We start from the raw sequence: 17029 nt of genomic DNA, 5'->3' as shown, positions 1-17029 counted from the left end.
GGGTAAGTTTTGCTGCTTCTATAATAGTTTCTTCTTGTATTCCTTCAGTCATGCCACAAGAAGGGTCCAAGCTGAACCTCGGGAAGAAGATCAGCATTCCCAGGGATGTGATGTTGGAAGAACTCTCTCTCCTTACCAACAGGGGATCCAAGATGTTTAAACTTCGTCAACTGAGGGTAGAGAAATTCATATATGAAAACAACCCTGATGCCTTTACCAGCAACTCTGTGGTAGGTACAAGCAGACACAGGAATATAGACCTAGATCTAGTGAATTTCTATTGTCAGGCTGGATCTAGGTAATATAAGTGCAAATGTAAAGAGAATTTCCATTTGTAATCCACTCTTAACTTCTTTTCCATACCATAAAATCCCCAAAAGGGAAAAGTTGGAATAGCTGAATAAAACCTTTTGACTGGTAGCTCTAAAGACCTGAATTGCCTTTGGAAAGAAACTAGTAAATTTGGCATTTTTATAGGAAAGATTTTCGTCTTTCCCTCTTTTTCTTGTTCGATACTTTCTGGAGTACAAAAATGGCTTTTGTTTTTGTTTTGTTTATCATACATGGATCTTCCACATTAGGTGGGGACAAAACATTGTTCAGTTCAGCCGAAACAACTTCTTACTTTCTTAAAACTTGGCAGGTCAGGAAACATTTCTGCAAACTGCAGTCGGTTTAGAGATGCAAATTTTATCTGAATTAGAAATTAATTTTACAAAATAATTGTGTTTCACAACATTTAATCAAGTTGAGATTTTTAACAGACACATCCACATAATTTGTTAAGCTTGGCCCCTGTGAACCTTAATAAGGGTTTTGTGACTAGCATGTTGTACAAACCAGACCTATTTCGATCAAAAACTCATCAATATAAATGACACTTCTAAGCTGATGACCTCTTTTAACTTGTTATTTGGCCTGGTGGAAGTAACCATAGGAATATATAGGGGAGGTTGGCTTTCTTTCTTTCTTTCTTTCTTTCTTTCTTTCTTTCTTTCTTTCTTTCTTTCTTTCTTTCTTTCTTTCTTTCTTTCTTTCTTTCTTTCTTTCTTTCTTTCTTTCTTTCTTTCTTTCTTTCCTTTCCTTTCCTTTCCTTTCCTTTCCTTTCTCCCTCCCTCCCTCCCTTCTCTGATAAATTGAAAGATGAAAAGCATAAGTATAAAAAATGGAAAGAGGGACACATAACGAAGGCAGAATAGTTGTACACATCCCAAATTGCAAGGATGAAGTCAGGAAAGCTAAGGCACAGAATGAACTAAACTTTGCAACAAATGTCAAAAATAATTTTAAAATATTTCTTTCAACATATAAAAAGCAAGAAAAAGTCAAAGTCAAAAAAAAAGTCAAACAATCAAACCACTAATGGGAGAAGAGGGCAAGGAAGTGACAAGCAGCAGAGAAAAAGCAGAGTTGCTTTCCATCTGTGCTTACCCCAAAGAGAAAAAATAGCCCAAGCTACCCAAAACAGAATTGTAAAAGACAGATTAGGAATTCAAATTAAAATAGACAAGAAAGTGATTAGAGAACACCTGTCCACTCTAGACAAGTTCAAATCATCAGGACCAGATGGATTGCATCTCAGAGTTCAGACATGATCTTGGAACCATTGTACTATATCTTTCAAAGATCTTGGAACATCAGGGAACCAGGGAACTAGGGAACTGGAAAAAGACTGATGTGGCTCCGTCTTCCAAAAAGGGAAAAAAATCAGATCCAGGAAAGTACAGACTAATAAGACTGACATTAATACCTGGTAAGATTCTGAAAAAGATAATCAAGCAACACATCTGCAAACACCTACAAGCAAGCAAAGTTATAACATAAAGCCCACATGGGTTTGTTTAAAACAGATCATTCCAAACAAATCTTATTTCATTATTTGACAAAGTAACTAAATTAGTGGACCAGTGAAATGTTGTTGACATAGTATACTTGGATTTCAGTAAGATATTTGACAAAGTAGGATTTTAACAAGGCATTTGATTATCTACTTCTTGGTAAGGTAGAAAAATGTGGGATAGACAGCATCACCACCAGATGGATTTGTAACTGGCTGACAAACCACACTCAACATATAGACCTTAATGGAACTAGATCTACATGGACAGAAGTAAGCAGGGTTCTCTTTTAGGCCCAAATATTCTTTAATGTCTTCATAAACAGTTTAGATGAGGGAATAGAAGGGAAACTTATGACATTTGCAAACAACACCAAGCTGCCAGGAAGTCAACATCACAGAAGATAGGCTCAAGATCCAGATGGATCTCGACAAACATGAATACTAGACCCTATCTAAACAAAATGAAATGCAATGTAGAAAAAAGTAAGGTTCTACACTTAAGCAAGAAAAACCAAATATACAGAACAGATTCTCAACAGCAGTAATTTCATGAGGGATCTTAAAGTCCTAGTAGACAATTACCAAACATGAGCCAGCAGTGTGAAGTGTTAGTACCACTTTATAAGGTCTTGGTAAGACCACACTTGTAATACTGCAATTTGGTCTCAAGATTTTGAGACTCTAGAAAGAGAATGCAGAGAAGAGCAACAAAGCAACAAAGATGATTAAGGAGATGGAGGCTAAAATATAAAGAATGGTTGCTGGAACTGGGTAGGTCTAGTTTGATGAAAAGAAGGACTAGGGGTGATATGATAGCAGTCTTCCAATATCTGAGAGGTTGCCCCAAAGAAGAGGGAGCCAAGCTATTCTCCAAAGCCCCTGAGGGCAGGACAAGAAGCGATGGGTGGAAACTAATCCAGGAGAAAAGCAACCTAGAATAAGGAGAAATTTCCTGACAGTGAGAACAATTCACCAGTGGAATGGCTCACCTTCAGAAGTTGTGGGTGCTCCATCACTGAAAGCTTTTAAAAAGAGCCTGGACAGCCATTTGACTGAAATGGTATAGGGCAGTGATGGCTAACCTTTTCCATGTTGTGTGCCAAAAGTGCAAGCGCTCTCTCCCGCAGGCCTGCACCCATGATGCAATGTGCGCGCAACTCCCCCCACCGCATGCCTTTGCACATGCCCATGCAACCCCTCGCATGCCGCATGCTTCTGCGCATGCACGCACATCTCCCACGTGCGTGTCTCCCCTGCACGCCAGATACCTGACAATCAGCTGGTTGGCAGGGGGCGTGCGCACATGCGCAATGGGGCTTTTCCGGGCGACCTCTCGCAGCTCACATGCTATAGGTTCACCATCACGGGTACAGGTTTTTTTGCTTGAGCAGGGGTTGGATTAAAAGACCTCCAAGGTCCATTCTAACTCTGTTATTCTACTATTATGTTAATTCTGAGCTTATCAATGTAAATCTCTCCAAGATTGTGGCAAAAACATATAAACTCTGCTGCTTTCCAGGTTTTTACAGTCCATATCTTGGGATGTACTGCATAGCCATTTTTTGGTAGATCAAAATCATATTTATGCTGAATTATTATAATGGATCATTTTGAAATATTTGCAATTTATTAATTTTTTATCTTTATTCATAAAATATGTATTTTTGGATTGCCTGACTGCTGAATTATTCTGGGTAGCTTTCAAGTGAATGAATACAAAAAACATCACAAAATCAGAGAAGTACAATAGTTGCTTATAGGATAAAATCCTTTCACCCACATATAACACACAACCTAAATGGACATCAACACCATGACCCCAGGCCAGATTTTAAAGGCATTATGGGGCAATCCAATGCAACAATTATGCAACTACCCACTTTTTTATGGATTTTGGGGGGACTCAGGAAATATTGTCTCCCATTTACAACCATATTCTTTTTGACTATTTCTTTAATATTATTTTCTTTCCACAGGAAAAAGGTATTTATTTGCCAAGTCCTTCTTCTTTAGTCAAAATAAAACTCAGTAAGTTAAAAATAATAAACATATAATAACTGTTCAAAAATAATAATCTGAGCACACGACTCTCAATGATGCACTTCACGTTGCAGATACACATCCTCATTTGAAAACTCAGCCCAAAAATTCCTGCCTAAACAACTTCCTAAATAGCGGTAGTTACCATGAACTTATTTTTGGGGAAAGTTAGTGTGATGGGAGGGGAACTCCAGTAGTGACTGCTCACTTCTCAGCCTTCTTCCACCTTACCTTGTTGTGGGGGTCTTAACATACTTTCTCTACTGGCATATCTTGGGTAGGCAGCTTCTATCTGGAACCAAAGGATTTCTGGGTATCTGGGTCCCAAGCCATTTAGGATTGTGTAAGTTATTACTAGTACTTGAATTGCACCCAAAAACAAACTGGCAAGTAACACAGCTCCTATGTTGTGTGACAAGCCTGGGATTATCATGTTAGTCTATGACAGCTATGCTTGTATACAGCTGAAGTTCCTGGGTGGTCTTCACAGGCAATCCCATTCACAGCACTTTTGTACAGGAATGACAAGGGCGTCATTGACTGTTGCCAGGGTCTCTCTTGTGTCAGGGACTGCTAGCACTAGTGCACCAGGCAAAGCTGGGATAAAGCACTCCTGTTCACCTGCTGCGCCAGCAGTAGCTGTGAGTCCAGCAGAAACCCTAGATAAATGCCCTTTGGGGAGCACAATCCCATCAAGAACTATTGTTGGGGTTGTCTTACAATTGATTGGTTTCAAATTAACAGAAAAAAAGTTCACAGTCACTCCATCTTGTTTGGATCAAGTTAATCATATTAGCCTCATATCCATTTGGTCTTAGGTCAAGAGATAGAACTAGGCATCATCTGAATATTGATGATATTGTACCTCAAACCATCAAACAATCTCTCCTGGTTGGCATTAAATAGAATGGGAGAGAATCCAGCCATGGGCCACCCATATTGCTGGGCATGATCTCTCTTCCCCCTCCCACAGACTTACTAAATTGCAATTATATACAAAATATACTGGATGCTTACATGCTGAAGACTATGGTTTCTTGCTAGTGTTCCTATAAGCCTTATCCCCAGGGGTGGGATTCAAATTTTTTAACAACTGGTTCTGTGGGCGTGGCTTAGTTGGTGGGCATGGCTTGATGGTCATGTTATTGGCTGGGCGTGGCCAACTCAATATCACTCACATTGAGGCACGCATCGCCTCGCCTGGCCTCTCATGACTGTGGGGATGCTGCAACAGTTGTAACTGTGAAAAATGGTCATAAGTCTCTTTTTTCAGTCCCATTGTAACTTTGAATGGTCACTCCACACAAGCAAAGTACCAGCAAAGGAGGGGAAAAAACCTCCAGAGACATTCCTGAGACAGGAAGTCTAATCCTGCCAAGAATGTAATAAGGGTTAACGGAAAGGCAGTTTCTGTAAGCAACACCAGGATGTTTCCTTCCTGCCTTCCTTACAGGATTAGGCCAGTAATTTCTTCTAACAACGGTTCTCCGAACTGCTTAGAATGTTAACAACCGGTTCTAGCGAATAGGCGCAAACTGGTAGAATCCCAGCCCTGCTTATCCCTCTCAATGTTTCTAGAAAGGTTTTTAATAGGTTTTAAGGTTTAAAAGGTTTTAAGCTTGAATCTCCCTTTGTATTTGTCCACATCTTTTCCCACCCAGGCACTGGTCCTTCACTTCATCTTTCCTGTTCTCAGGCTTCTTATCTGTTCTTGTTAATATTATATTTACTCAGTATTGTTTTATAGCTTAATTTTAGACTTTGGTTACTATCCCTTTCCTTCCTGCTTTTCCCCAGAATCACTTGTTTTGCCCTTTCTTTTAAGCCTCAGGTCTGAAGCTGGTTACTCTTACTAGGCAAAAGTTGCTCATCTCCTCCTGTGGCATGATGCTCTTCCTCTCTCAGCCTTCATCCTCCTGCCAATAGAATTCTTTGGGAAAATTATTCTCTGGAAGAAGGCAGGTGTGTCTGTTGCTGCCCTCCTCCTGCTCCTTGTCTGCTGCATAACAAAGGGAGATGGGGGGGGGGGGGAGACAAAACCGCCCTATTTTCAGCGTTGCCTAAAACGTCTTCTGGGTTGCTCTTGCAGATTATGTCTATGGAGATTCTCAGTCATCCAGGATCATGGTTGTCCCAAAGGTGTTTTTTCAAGAGGCGCTTTTGACTTTCTGGTTTTTCTTTGAAGACATTTTGCTTCTCATCCAACAAGCTTCTTCAGTTCTGACTGGATGGTGGGGAATAGAGGAATTTATATAGGTGGTCATTTGCATTCTTTTAGTGAGTCATTAAGGCCACCTGGAGGCTTATCTATCACTTGAGTGGTGCAAATGGGTGTGGAACTGCTCCTTCTTGGAACTGTTGAAAGGACCCGTGTGGTAGACTGGAGATAGAGGATGTTGTATCCCTCCCCCTCTGTTGAGAGAGGACTGTTCAATTTTGGCACAGATGGCCACTTTGACCCCTCTTCCAAACAGCAGTCCTCTCTGTCCAAAATGTGGACTTTGCTGCCTTTATCTTTTAAATGCAGATGGCTTGCTGAATCTAGTCCTGATGGGTTTGTTCTAAATCCTTCCATTCCCCACCATCTAATCAGAGCTTAAGAAGCTTCTTGGATGAGAAGCGAAACGTCTTCAAAGTCAAGTTGCCCTTGAAAGAGCACCGAGCACTGATCTGCTGCCCTTTCATCAATACAATCCCAACCCCCCAGCAAGCCCCCTTCTTCATCTCTTCTCTTCATCCATTTCTTTTCTTCCTCAGAACACCAGCTTTTATTATTTCTTTCTATGGGCTTTCCTTTTTCTATGGAGATTCATAAATACTTCAAAGAAGAAAAACACAGCCAGGCTATCTGAAAACATGAAGGAAGATGTAAAAATGGTAGTAAAAAGTATGCAATCAGTTTGTTATGCCTTATGCTCATGTTAAAGTCATTGCTTTAGAAACATGAGTCAAAAACTCTTGCCACTATATGTCGGAACTGCAAATATCCGGAAATGATAGGTGATCATGAAAGAGAATAAATGAAACTGAATAGTGATATCAGGCCTGAGGGAAAAGCAAGGTTTTTCCTAATTCATATCCCATCCTCACTTGTGTCTCCTGCATATGAAGCTAGCAGGTCAACTTGAGGAAACCAGGTGGGCCTTGTGGCACACAGAAAATGGCATCCTGCAAGAAATGGCAATAGCCAAAAAGCTCTGGAAGGAATATTTGATGGAGTCCCACTGCTACTCTCAGCATCTGATGTTGGAGATGGTTTCCCCTCTATGCCAAATTGAAGGGCCTCTCTGCAATAAAAATGGTTGCTGTACCTAGAAATGTATGGATAACTGTAAACTTCATTTGTGTTGCTAAATCTCATGAATTGAAACCCAATCCAAAAGTATAGGAGTCATACCCACTGAGAACTAGAGAAAGATTATCAATATAAAGCAGGCATTTAATTCTTGGAATTTTATTTTTGGAATTTACTCACTACAATATTATGAAATTATTATATAAGGATACTAAACTATAAAAGAATCCTACAGATTATAATGATAATGTATCCTATCATATTCATCACATGCAGTACATATTTCTTTTAGATATTTATAATCCTATAAGAGCCAAGCAAGCTTGAAGCGCTGGACTCAAGGACAAAACTGTATTTATTCTTTAGGGGTGTGGGAGAGGGCAAGGACTTGTTTGCTGTCTTTGATAGAGTGTGGGGATGCTATGGACACAATATATTTTGATTTCAGCAAAACATTTGACAAAGTGACACTAGTTGCTCACAACCTACTTCATTCCCTAGTCCTCTCCTGAGTATGAGTCCCTTTGGCTTTTCTGCAGTGGAGATGCTGGAGCTGACAGCATTAATGGTAATATAAAAATACTTGGATGCCTATACTCCTAGTAATTCTGACAAAGATTCATTACTAACCAGACAGGTTAGCTGGTTTTCTAAGATATAGGTGGTTGCATTTAGCAGCACTTATTTTTCATCACAATTCAGAAGCTTTAGTTCTTCCATTCATGATGGGAAAAAAATCACTTGCAATTTCTGTACCCACAGACATAAAGGTAAATGCCATTGAACGCAAGTGGCTTTTTGTCTCAGTAAATGTATATAGGTTTTCATGAAAAAATATTTTAAACAAATAAGGGAAAATAGTCAGTAGTATTACAGGCACAAAACGTTGTAAAAGGTAACGTCACACTTACATTCTGCTTAATTTCTGATGACTACATGGTCTCACCCACAAGGTTTTCTTGGAAGCAATGCAGAAATAAATACCTTTGACTTTCCTTAATTTCATAGCATTACTTGTACAATATTATATGTATCTGGAATGTATCTGGAAAAAAACTGTAAAATGACCTTCCCTATACACTAAAATAACTAATAGATAATCAGAGTTGGAAGGGACCTTCTGGGTCATCTAGTCCAACCCCCCCCCCCCCAAGCAGGAGACCCTACACCATTTCTGTCAAATGGCAGTCCAATCTCTTCTTGAAAGTCTCAAGTGATGGCGCTCCCACAACTTCCGAGGGCAAGTTGTTCCATTGCTTAATTAGCATTGATTAGCACTAAAAAAGCATTGAAGTAGTTGAGAAGGCTGACTGTTGTTAATAACTTAGAGAGTAAATATTTTGGGAAGCTCTTAATCAGCGAGATAGAAATAGAAACACACTTGATGGCCTCAATCATGAAAGGATTTCTTACCATCTCCATCTCTTTGAGAAGGATCATCTTCCATTGCCTAGTTGGAAATGTTGGAAATGAAGGGAATTAAGTGCCTTGTAACGGTAGGAAATTGGCCACCTTTGTGATTTTTGTGTGGAGCTATGGAAGTAACAAACCTGGCTTATGTCTGAAACAACATTTGTCTCTCAGCCTGGTTATTTAGCGACTAACTCAAACTCAATCAAAACAGGACAAAAGTACCGGATTTTAATGCGTGGGGGTTAAACATGAAGTTGGGCTTCTGGATTCCTGTGGAATCCTTATTCTTAGAATTAAATGCAAACTATTTTATGTTTACTGTTATTTTGGGGGTGTTTTTATATTTTGTTTAATTTTGTAAGCCATCCAGAGTCATGGAAGTGAAATGAACTAACGTGGGCAACATCCTGCCCACACGCTTTTATCTTTCTTGGTGACCTCAATCTACCTCATATTAACTGGACCCTAAACAAATGTAAAACTGAACCCACACATGCAACCTTCTACAATGCTGTAACAAATCTGGGACTGGAACAACTACTAACCAACAATACTAGACTTAACAACTGCCTCGTCTCATCTTCTGCAATAGTTTGAATTCAATTTATGGAATAAAAATTAAAGAACCCTTTTCCAACAGTGACCACAGCATGATTGACTTTTGTCTCAACATACGTCCACACAAAAATCATCATAACGACGGGATTCCCAATTATAACTTCAAAAAAGGCAACTATGATCTTCTGGACAACAATCTCTCATCTCTTGATTGGCAACTTCTATTCACTGGATGCAATACTGTTGAAGACCATTACAACATATTTTTACTTGAAGTCAAAAAAGTCATCAAACGATATGTACCAATAACAACTCCCAAAAGCAGAAAAAAACAAATTACCCATAACAACAAGGAAGCTTCAATCCAAAAAGAGATCACTCTGGCAGAAAAACAAATCTGGTCACGTTGCCAATTTCAAAAACCGATACAAAAATTTATGCCACCAGATAAAGACTGAATGCACCAATTATCACATTAAACAAGAAGAAAACCTTCTATGCACCAATTCCACCCCGGCTTTCTACAATTTTGTAAAAAAACAAACTAAAAGACTCAAGGTCCACCCCACCCCTGAAAGGACCTAATGGTAAAGACTGCAACGATGACACCATTAAAGCCAACCTCTTTAACACATTCTTTGGCTCAGTATTTGTAAACAGCAATGGATTAGTTAAACCACAGACAATTACAATGATCTAATACATATCGATTTTACAGAAGACAATGTTGAAAAAGCACTACGCAATCTAAAACCATCTCTATCTATTGGACTGGATGGAATATGTGCCTACTTCTTAAAAAAGCTATCCACTACCATAGCCGAACCTCTAAGCATAATCTTTGAAAAATCTTTCAGGACCAGCTCCTTGCCAAACCTATGGTCACTAGCCACGGTCATCCACATCTTCAAAAAGGGAGAGCCCAGCCTAGTTGAAAATTACAGACCAATCTCCTTATGCTGCGTCACCTGTAAAGTCATGGAATCAATTATTAACCAACCCATTATCCTCCACTTAGAAACAAACAACCTACTCTCTAACAAACAATTTGGTTTCAGGAAAAAACTATCCTGTAATCTGCAATTCTTACACTGCAAAAACATATGGACCATACAACTTGATCAGGGCAAAGCAATTGACGCAATATACATAGACTTCTGTAAAGCCTTTGATTCAGTGGTACATGACAAACTACTCCTAAAACTAAAATCTTATGGTATCTCTGGACATCTGCATAACTGGATAGAAGCATTCCTGTCAAACAGACAACAAATGGTCAAAATTGGGAGCGTCCTATCAAATTCTGTCCCTGTCAACAGTGGTGTCCCCCAAGGCAGTGTTCTAGGACCCCACTCTCTTCATACTCTACATAAATGACCTCTGTGATCATATTAAGAGCAACTGTGTTCTTTTAGCTGATGATGTAAAGCTATTTAACACCATCAACAATATTGCTATCCTTCAAAAAGACCTTGACTATGTATCAGAATGGTCAAACAAATGGCAACTTCAAATCTCAACAAACAAACGCTCTGTCTTATATATTGGCAAAAAAAAAATCAGAAAATAAAATACAAGCTGAATAGTCAAGTCCTTGTTGATGATCCAAACTCTGTCAAGGACCTTGGAGTACTCATCTCTAAGGATCTAAATGCTAGAGGCCACTGTAATTACATAGCCAAAAAAGGCATTAAGAGTTGTTAACCTAATCCTGCGTAGCTTTTTCTCAGGTAATATCACACTACTAACTAGAGCATACAAAACTTTTGCGAGTCCAATACTTGAATACAGCTCATCAATCTGGAACCTGCATTACATATCTGATATTAATACAGTGGAGAAAGTCCAGAAATATTTCACAAGAAGAGTTCTCCACTCCTCTACTCGTTGCAGAATACCTTATGCCACCAGACTTGAAATTCTAGACCTAGACAACCTAGAACTATGACGCCTTTGGTCTGATGTAAGTATAGTACATAAAATTATACATTGTAATGTCCTACCTGTCAATGAATACTTCAGCTTCAACCACAACAATACAAGAGCACACAATAGATACAAACTCAAGGTAAACCGCACCAAACTTGATTGCAGGAAATACGACTTCAGCAACAGAGTGGTCAATGTCTGGAATACTCTACCTGACTCTGTGGTTTCTTCCCCAAACCCCAAAACTTTAACCTTAGACTGGCTACTATTGACCTCACCCCTTTCCTAAGAGGTCTGTAGGGGGCGTGCATAAGCGCACCAACGTGCCCACCGTCCCTGTCCTATTGTTTCTTTTTTTCTTTTTTCTTATTCGTATCCATTTCATGTATTCATAACTATGTTTATACTTATACCTGTTATCTTATACGCTTGACAAAATAAAATAAATAAATAAATTGAACGAAGAATAATAATCTACCTCGTCCATCATTAAAACAAAGAGTACAGGTAGTCCTTGACTTATAACAGTTCATTTAGTGACTGTTCAAAGTTACAATGGCATTGAAAAAAGGGACTTATGACCTTTTTCACACTTATGACCATGGTCAGATGATCAAAATTTAAATGCTTGGCAACTGACTCGTATTTATGACCATTGCAGTAACCTGGGGGCACATGATCCCCTTTTGCAACCTTCTGATGAGCAAAGTCAATGGAGAAGCCAGATACACTTAACAACTGTGTTCCTGTCTTAACAACTGCAGTGATTCACTTAACAAATGTGGCAAGAAAGGTCGTATAATGGGGCAAAACTCATTTAGCTCATTTAACAAATGTTTTGCTTAACAACAAAAATGTTGGGCACAATTGTGGTTGTACGTTAAGGACTACCTGGACAGGACTAGAATTGAACTTTGAAGTACCACGATCAATACTTCCTCCATTTGGAGCATTCTTCCAATAAAATGTCAAGGAGGCTATATATTCATATGATGAATCCATTTAGCTTGTTAATGAAAATATCAGTAATAGTCAGCATTACTTTAAATGTATTAAATTTCATTTTTAAAAATATGAAATTTGTATTTGAGTTGACCCGCCTTTAGTCTGTTGTAAAATCCAGAATTGCACTGTAAGATTTGTGTCATACACAAAGGATCAGGACCATACATTATTACATTAAGTCACAGTTTAAGGATTTATTGCTCAAGCCTATTTATTGCATAATAATCTAGTCAACTAAAGTTCATTACTAAATTGGTGACAGACAAGAGTCAACGGATTTCAAGAGGGGTTGGATTTGGACATCTGCAGCAACATAACGACTCTATGCTGATGATGTGCTTAATTCCCCCCCCCCAACTCTGCCTATTGTTCTCTTTTAGTTTGTTTCCCTTGGAGTTCCTGCAACTTCCACTTCCTCGGTTAAATTTTCCCTCTTGATCATGATTAAATTGGGAGAGCTAATGCTCTTCCTCTGTTCTGTGAAGAAAAAAACCTGTCAATAAGCCAAGTCATGAATTTCTTCAAAAAAAGGACAATTGGTAGAATCTTATATAATTGTAGCATATGCACAATAATTATAGTTCCCCAATACTTCAAGCCTCTGAAAGATTCGCATTTTATTTTTGGAAGTCATCCACATCTTCTAGATGCCAATAACAGTATTGCTTTTGTTTGTTTCTCTATTCATTTTGAGCCAAATGCTCTTTACAGCATTGCCAGATTTATTTATTCAGAATTCTGAGAATATATGGTCATTTTTAACATACTGTATTAATTTAGAATGCACATATGTTTACCAAAAACTTGTTTACCAATAGCCCTGAATAAAGTAAGATCAATTCCTGTCATCACTGGTGCACAAAATGGCTTATTCTAGCATTAACATTGATTATTTTAGTAGTTAACATATTTCTACCCAACTAACTTTTTTATCTCTTTGAATTTTCTAACTGTATTATGCACCTACATATTCTTCTTCTGTATTCTCATGCCTCTCTTGTTGTCCTTAAAATAGGGCACTCATATAGGTGTAGGATAGGGAGATTCCCCAGAGCTTTGTCGGGATCATTTGCTAATGGCTTTGTGCCCAGATTGCATATTCAGTGACCTGCTCTGAAGCTTTATGACTGGTGCAGCAAAGACACTAATGATAACTCAGGCTTTTCGTATTTTGTGTCTACTCACCTATATTTAGCAGCTCAGATAGCTGACACTTGAAGCCTGTTTACAGCCTACTAAACTTTCTTCCCTAAACTGCTACACATAGAAGAAATCAAATGCATCTGTTCCTGTGTGCAAGCATCAGCCAGTTCTGAAGCAGGAAGAAGGGAGACTTCCACTTGGAAAAGACTAAGTTCATAAATTAGTCCACTGACATAGCAAATGTAGTAATTTAAATCTTGATTCTGTTCTTTAATGCTGGCCTACCTGTAGCTGTCTCTCAAGGATATCCCATTCTAATGATTTAGTTTTCAAAATTAAAATAAACTATTAAAAATACTAAAATTATTGTGACAGCACTTCTCACTGTTGTTCCTCAAGGCCACTAATTCATTTGCATATGAATCAGCATATTGTTTTCATCATCTAAGCACAATAGATTCAGAAATATTATATTAGCAGATAAAAAAGAAACATGGAATTTGTCTCTTGACGATTATTTAATTTTGCCCCTTTCTTTTACTTTCTGCTCCTCTTTCCTTACATTTCCCTTCCGTCTTCTTATCTAGGATCACTTCCAGAGGTTTATCCCATCCGTTGGGGGATACTACGGAGCTGATTCCTACAGACACACTCATGGTGGTGGGAGAATGATGAGTGGTGTAACTGTAGGACCCTACGGATCCACCAAACTGCATTATCCTCCCACTCCTCCTGCAAAGCCTGGGAGCAAAGGTGGAGCTGGAGGAACTGGAAGTGGCCACACCGAGGGATCTGCCGGCAGAGGGGGAGGAGTGGATGGAGGTGGAAATGGAAATGAGACTGGGGGTGGAAAAGGTAAGGATGCTTACTGAAAATCCTGTTCAAGATCTTTCTTAAATCTGATTATATCTGGGAAAATTTCACTGCCTGAACTGCCTTTGAAGAAAAGGCACATATGGTAATTCTTTTTTTCACCACAAATGGTAGTTCTATTATTCATTTAGTTTAATTAAAAACTCTGGAGTTCTTTAACCATTACCCTATTCAAATGAAGCAGCATGATTTTAAAGTGTGGGGAAAGCTATTTGATTTATTGATTGAAACATTTAACTGAGATTCCTACATGATTCAAAAGCATTTTTGAAAGCCTGAAATTATATTATATAGAATGACATCTCCTCAATCAAAATATTGCATATATTCAATTCTTTTGGAGATAAAATTGGGACAAATCTAATCCCTTCTTTGTTTTCTGAAAGTTGCATGTACTTCTCTTCCCTTATCTTAATGATGAAGCTCCCAAGTTTTCTTAATTCACAGTGTCTTTACTAGTTCAGTCATTTTTTTCATAGCATCCATGTTCTAAAACAATTAACTATCTTCAGCTAGTACTTTGTATGTTTCCTAACAACTGTCAAGTATCACTGTATTTCCCTCAAAAATATGTAATGTCCCACAGTCCCCTAGTAAGTTTGCTGTAGCACTCTAAAATTCTACAGCATAATTATGTAACCATGGTTTAAATGCCTTTTCCCTTTTTTCTCTAAATTAGTCCCATCCTTATTCTTTTTATTTCTCCTTGCTTCCTGTGATTTATCCTTAGCTAAACAATTGCTAAAACACCTGTTCATTCATTCATTCATTCATTCATTCATTCATTCACAATAATGGCATTCTCAATAAATCATGTATGAATTAAGTTTTTGCTGCATCAGTTTTTGTGTTTGTGATTATATTAAAGGAATGTTGGTTGGGGATTGGCATGAATATGGATTTCTGTATGTAAAGAATGGAGGATCCAAACGATTTGTAGCAAATTATATTAACTTTTATACAATCAAAAAGAAACTCAAAACTATAAAAACATATCAAAGACAAGGTAATAAACAAATTAAGAGTAAATAGGTGTATTTGTGTACTTTGTAGAATGTTTACTAAAGAGTTAAAAGTAACTGGAGAATTGTTAGGATGTGCAAATACTGATGCAAAAGTGCATGGTCCAATGCAGAGGATAAACATTTGTTGATAGAAATGAAAATAGCTTTATATAAGAGCCCTATTTGTTATCAAGGAGTGAGAGTTTTGCAGATTAGATATAGATAAAAGTGTGAATTGGGAAAGTGTAGGTGGTATAATGAAAAAAAGTGTATATAATGAATGGGTGGTGAATGTGGCTTGAACACAAAAGAGAGTAAGTACATTGAGGTGGTTTTGTCATAAAGGGAAAACAAATAGGGATCAAATTGTAGAACAAATATATGAAAGAGGAGTGAGAGGAAGGAGAGATTCAAAAGAATTGCAGTTGAATTGATTTCGTGAAATTTATTTGTTCACCAAATTTTGAAACCACCCATCTCCTTCACCGATGGACTCTGGGCTGTATATAAATAAAATATAAAAACATAAATATAGTATATAAAATGTTAAAAAGAGCAAGTGTTTAAGAATCAACGTTAAAAGTTAAGTAAAAGGAAGGGGAGAGGTTTTCAAGGCACTAATCCCACATCTGCATGCTCCTCTGTGAGCCCCATGCAGCGCACAGCCATGTTTTCACACCTTTCCCAAAGGCCAGGTGAGTGAGGGCCTGTCTCATTTCTGGGGGTAGAATATTCCACAGGGTAGGGATGGGGGGGAACTTCCAAAGGAGGTAAGAAATTTGCAAACAATTAGTATTTGGATGTGGTGAATCAAGGATGGATTGCAAGGATAGAGAAATGTAGGGAGGTAGAGTAACTTTTGTTAGCGTAAATTAGATTTAATTAAATTTTCCTTTTTTTCTCAACACCTTTATTTTCTTTTTCTTAGTATTTCTAACTCCTTGTCTGTATTTTGTATAATACAGGTTGTCTTTGACTTACAATAGTTAATTTAGTGACCGTTCAAAGTTACAACGGCGCTGAAAAAAGTGACTTATGACTGTTTTTCACACTTACGTATTTTGCAGCCTCTCCATGGTCACATGATCAAAATGAAAATGCTTGGCAACTGAGTCACATTTATGATGGTGGCAGCGTCCTAAGAGTAATGTGATCCCTTTTTGCGACCTTCTGACAAGCAAAGTCAACGGGGAAACAAGATTCAATTTAACAACCGGGTTACTAATTTAACAGCTGTAGTGATTCACTTAACACTTGTAGCAAGAAAGGTCGTAAAATGGAGCAAAACTCACTTAACAAATATCTTGCTTAACAACATAAATTTTGCACTATGGGTATTGCTTATCACAGAAGAGAAGAGAGATATGGGAAAGGAGGAAAAGATATAGTTCATAAAAAATGGATAATTTGTTGAACAGCATATTCTGAGCACAGACGTTTAGTTGCTTTGGTTTAAGTATATGCTTGAAACAACCTTTTCTGCCACCATTCACTTGATTCTGCACAGTACAGCTAGTCCTGAATGTAAAGCTATTCATTTTAGACCATTTGAAGTTACAAGGCACTGAAAAAAGTGACTTACTGCATGACTGTTTTTCACACTTACAACAGTTGCAGCATCCCCATAGTCACGTAATAGAAATTCAGGCACTTGCTAACAGCCCGTATTTATGACAGTTGCACTGTCCCAGGGTCATGGGATTACCATTTGTAGCCTTTCCAGTCAGCTTCTGACAAAGTCAATGGGAGAAGCCAGATTTGCTTAACGACTACATGATTAACTTAACAACTGCAGTGGTTCATTAACAACCATGGCAAAAAAAAAAGGTTGTAAACTGCAGGGGTGGGATTCAAATTTTTTAACAACCGGTTCTGTAGGCGTGGCTTGGTGGTCATGTGACTGGCTGGGTGTGGCCAACTCAACATCAC

The 17029-nt window shown here is 38.2% G+C and overlaps 1 protein-coding gene and 1 long non-coding RNA gene across 3 annotated transcripts in view; one reads left to right on the top strand and one right to left on the bottom strand.

Annotated features, from left to right (window-relative positions):
- Window positions 1-17029, bottom strand: part of LOC148130779 (uncharacterized) — a 201150-nt gene that overhangs the window by 19912 nt on the left and 164209 nt on the right. The window lies entirely within an intron of this gene.
- MYOZ1 (myozenin 1) overlaps window positions 1-17029 on the top strand; it is a 36618-nt gene that overhangs the window by 12752 nt on the left and 6837 nt on the right. For both annotated transcript variants that reach the window (XM_026674259.2, XM_026674256.2), the window contains 2 exons: window positions 49-230; window positions 13811-14078. In XM_026674259.2, the coding sequence (XP_026530044.1) occupies window positions 51-230; window positions 13811-14078 (448 nt within the window). In that variant the 5' untranslated portion in view covers window positions 49-50. The remainder of the gene's footprint in view (window positions 1-48; window positions 231-13810; window positions 14079-17029) is intronic.

Source organism: Notechis scutatus, chromosome 4 (genome assembly GCF_049901735.1).
Source record: "Notechis scutatus isolate UNSWTSFEM ecotype Mainland chromosome 4, rNotScu1.2, whole genome shotgun sequence".
NCBI classification, from domain to species: Eukaryota; Metazoa; Chordata; class Lepidosauria; order Squamata; family Elapidae; genus Notechis; species Notechis scutatus.
The sequence above is the reverse complement of the archived record's forward strand: the minus strand, read 5'-3'. Positions and strand labels throughout refer to the sequence as shown.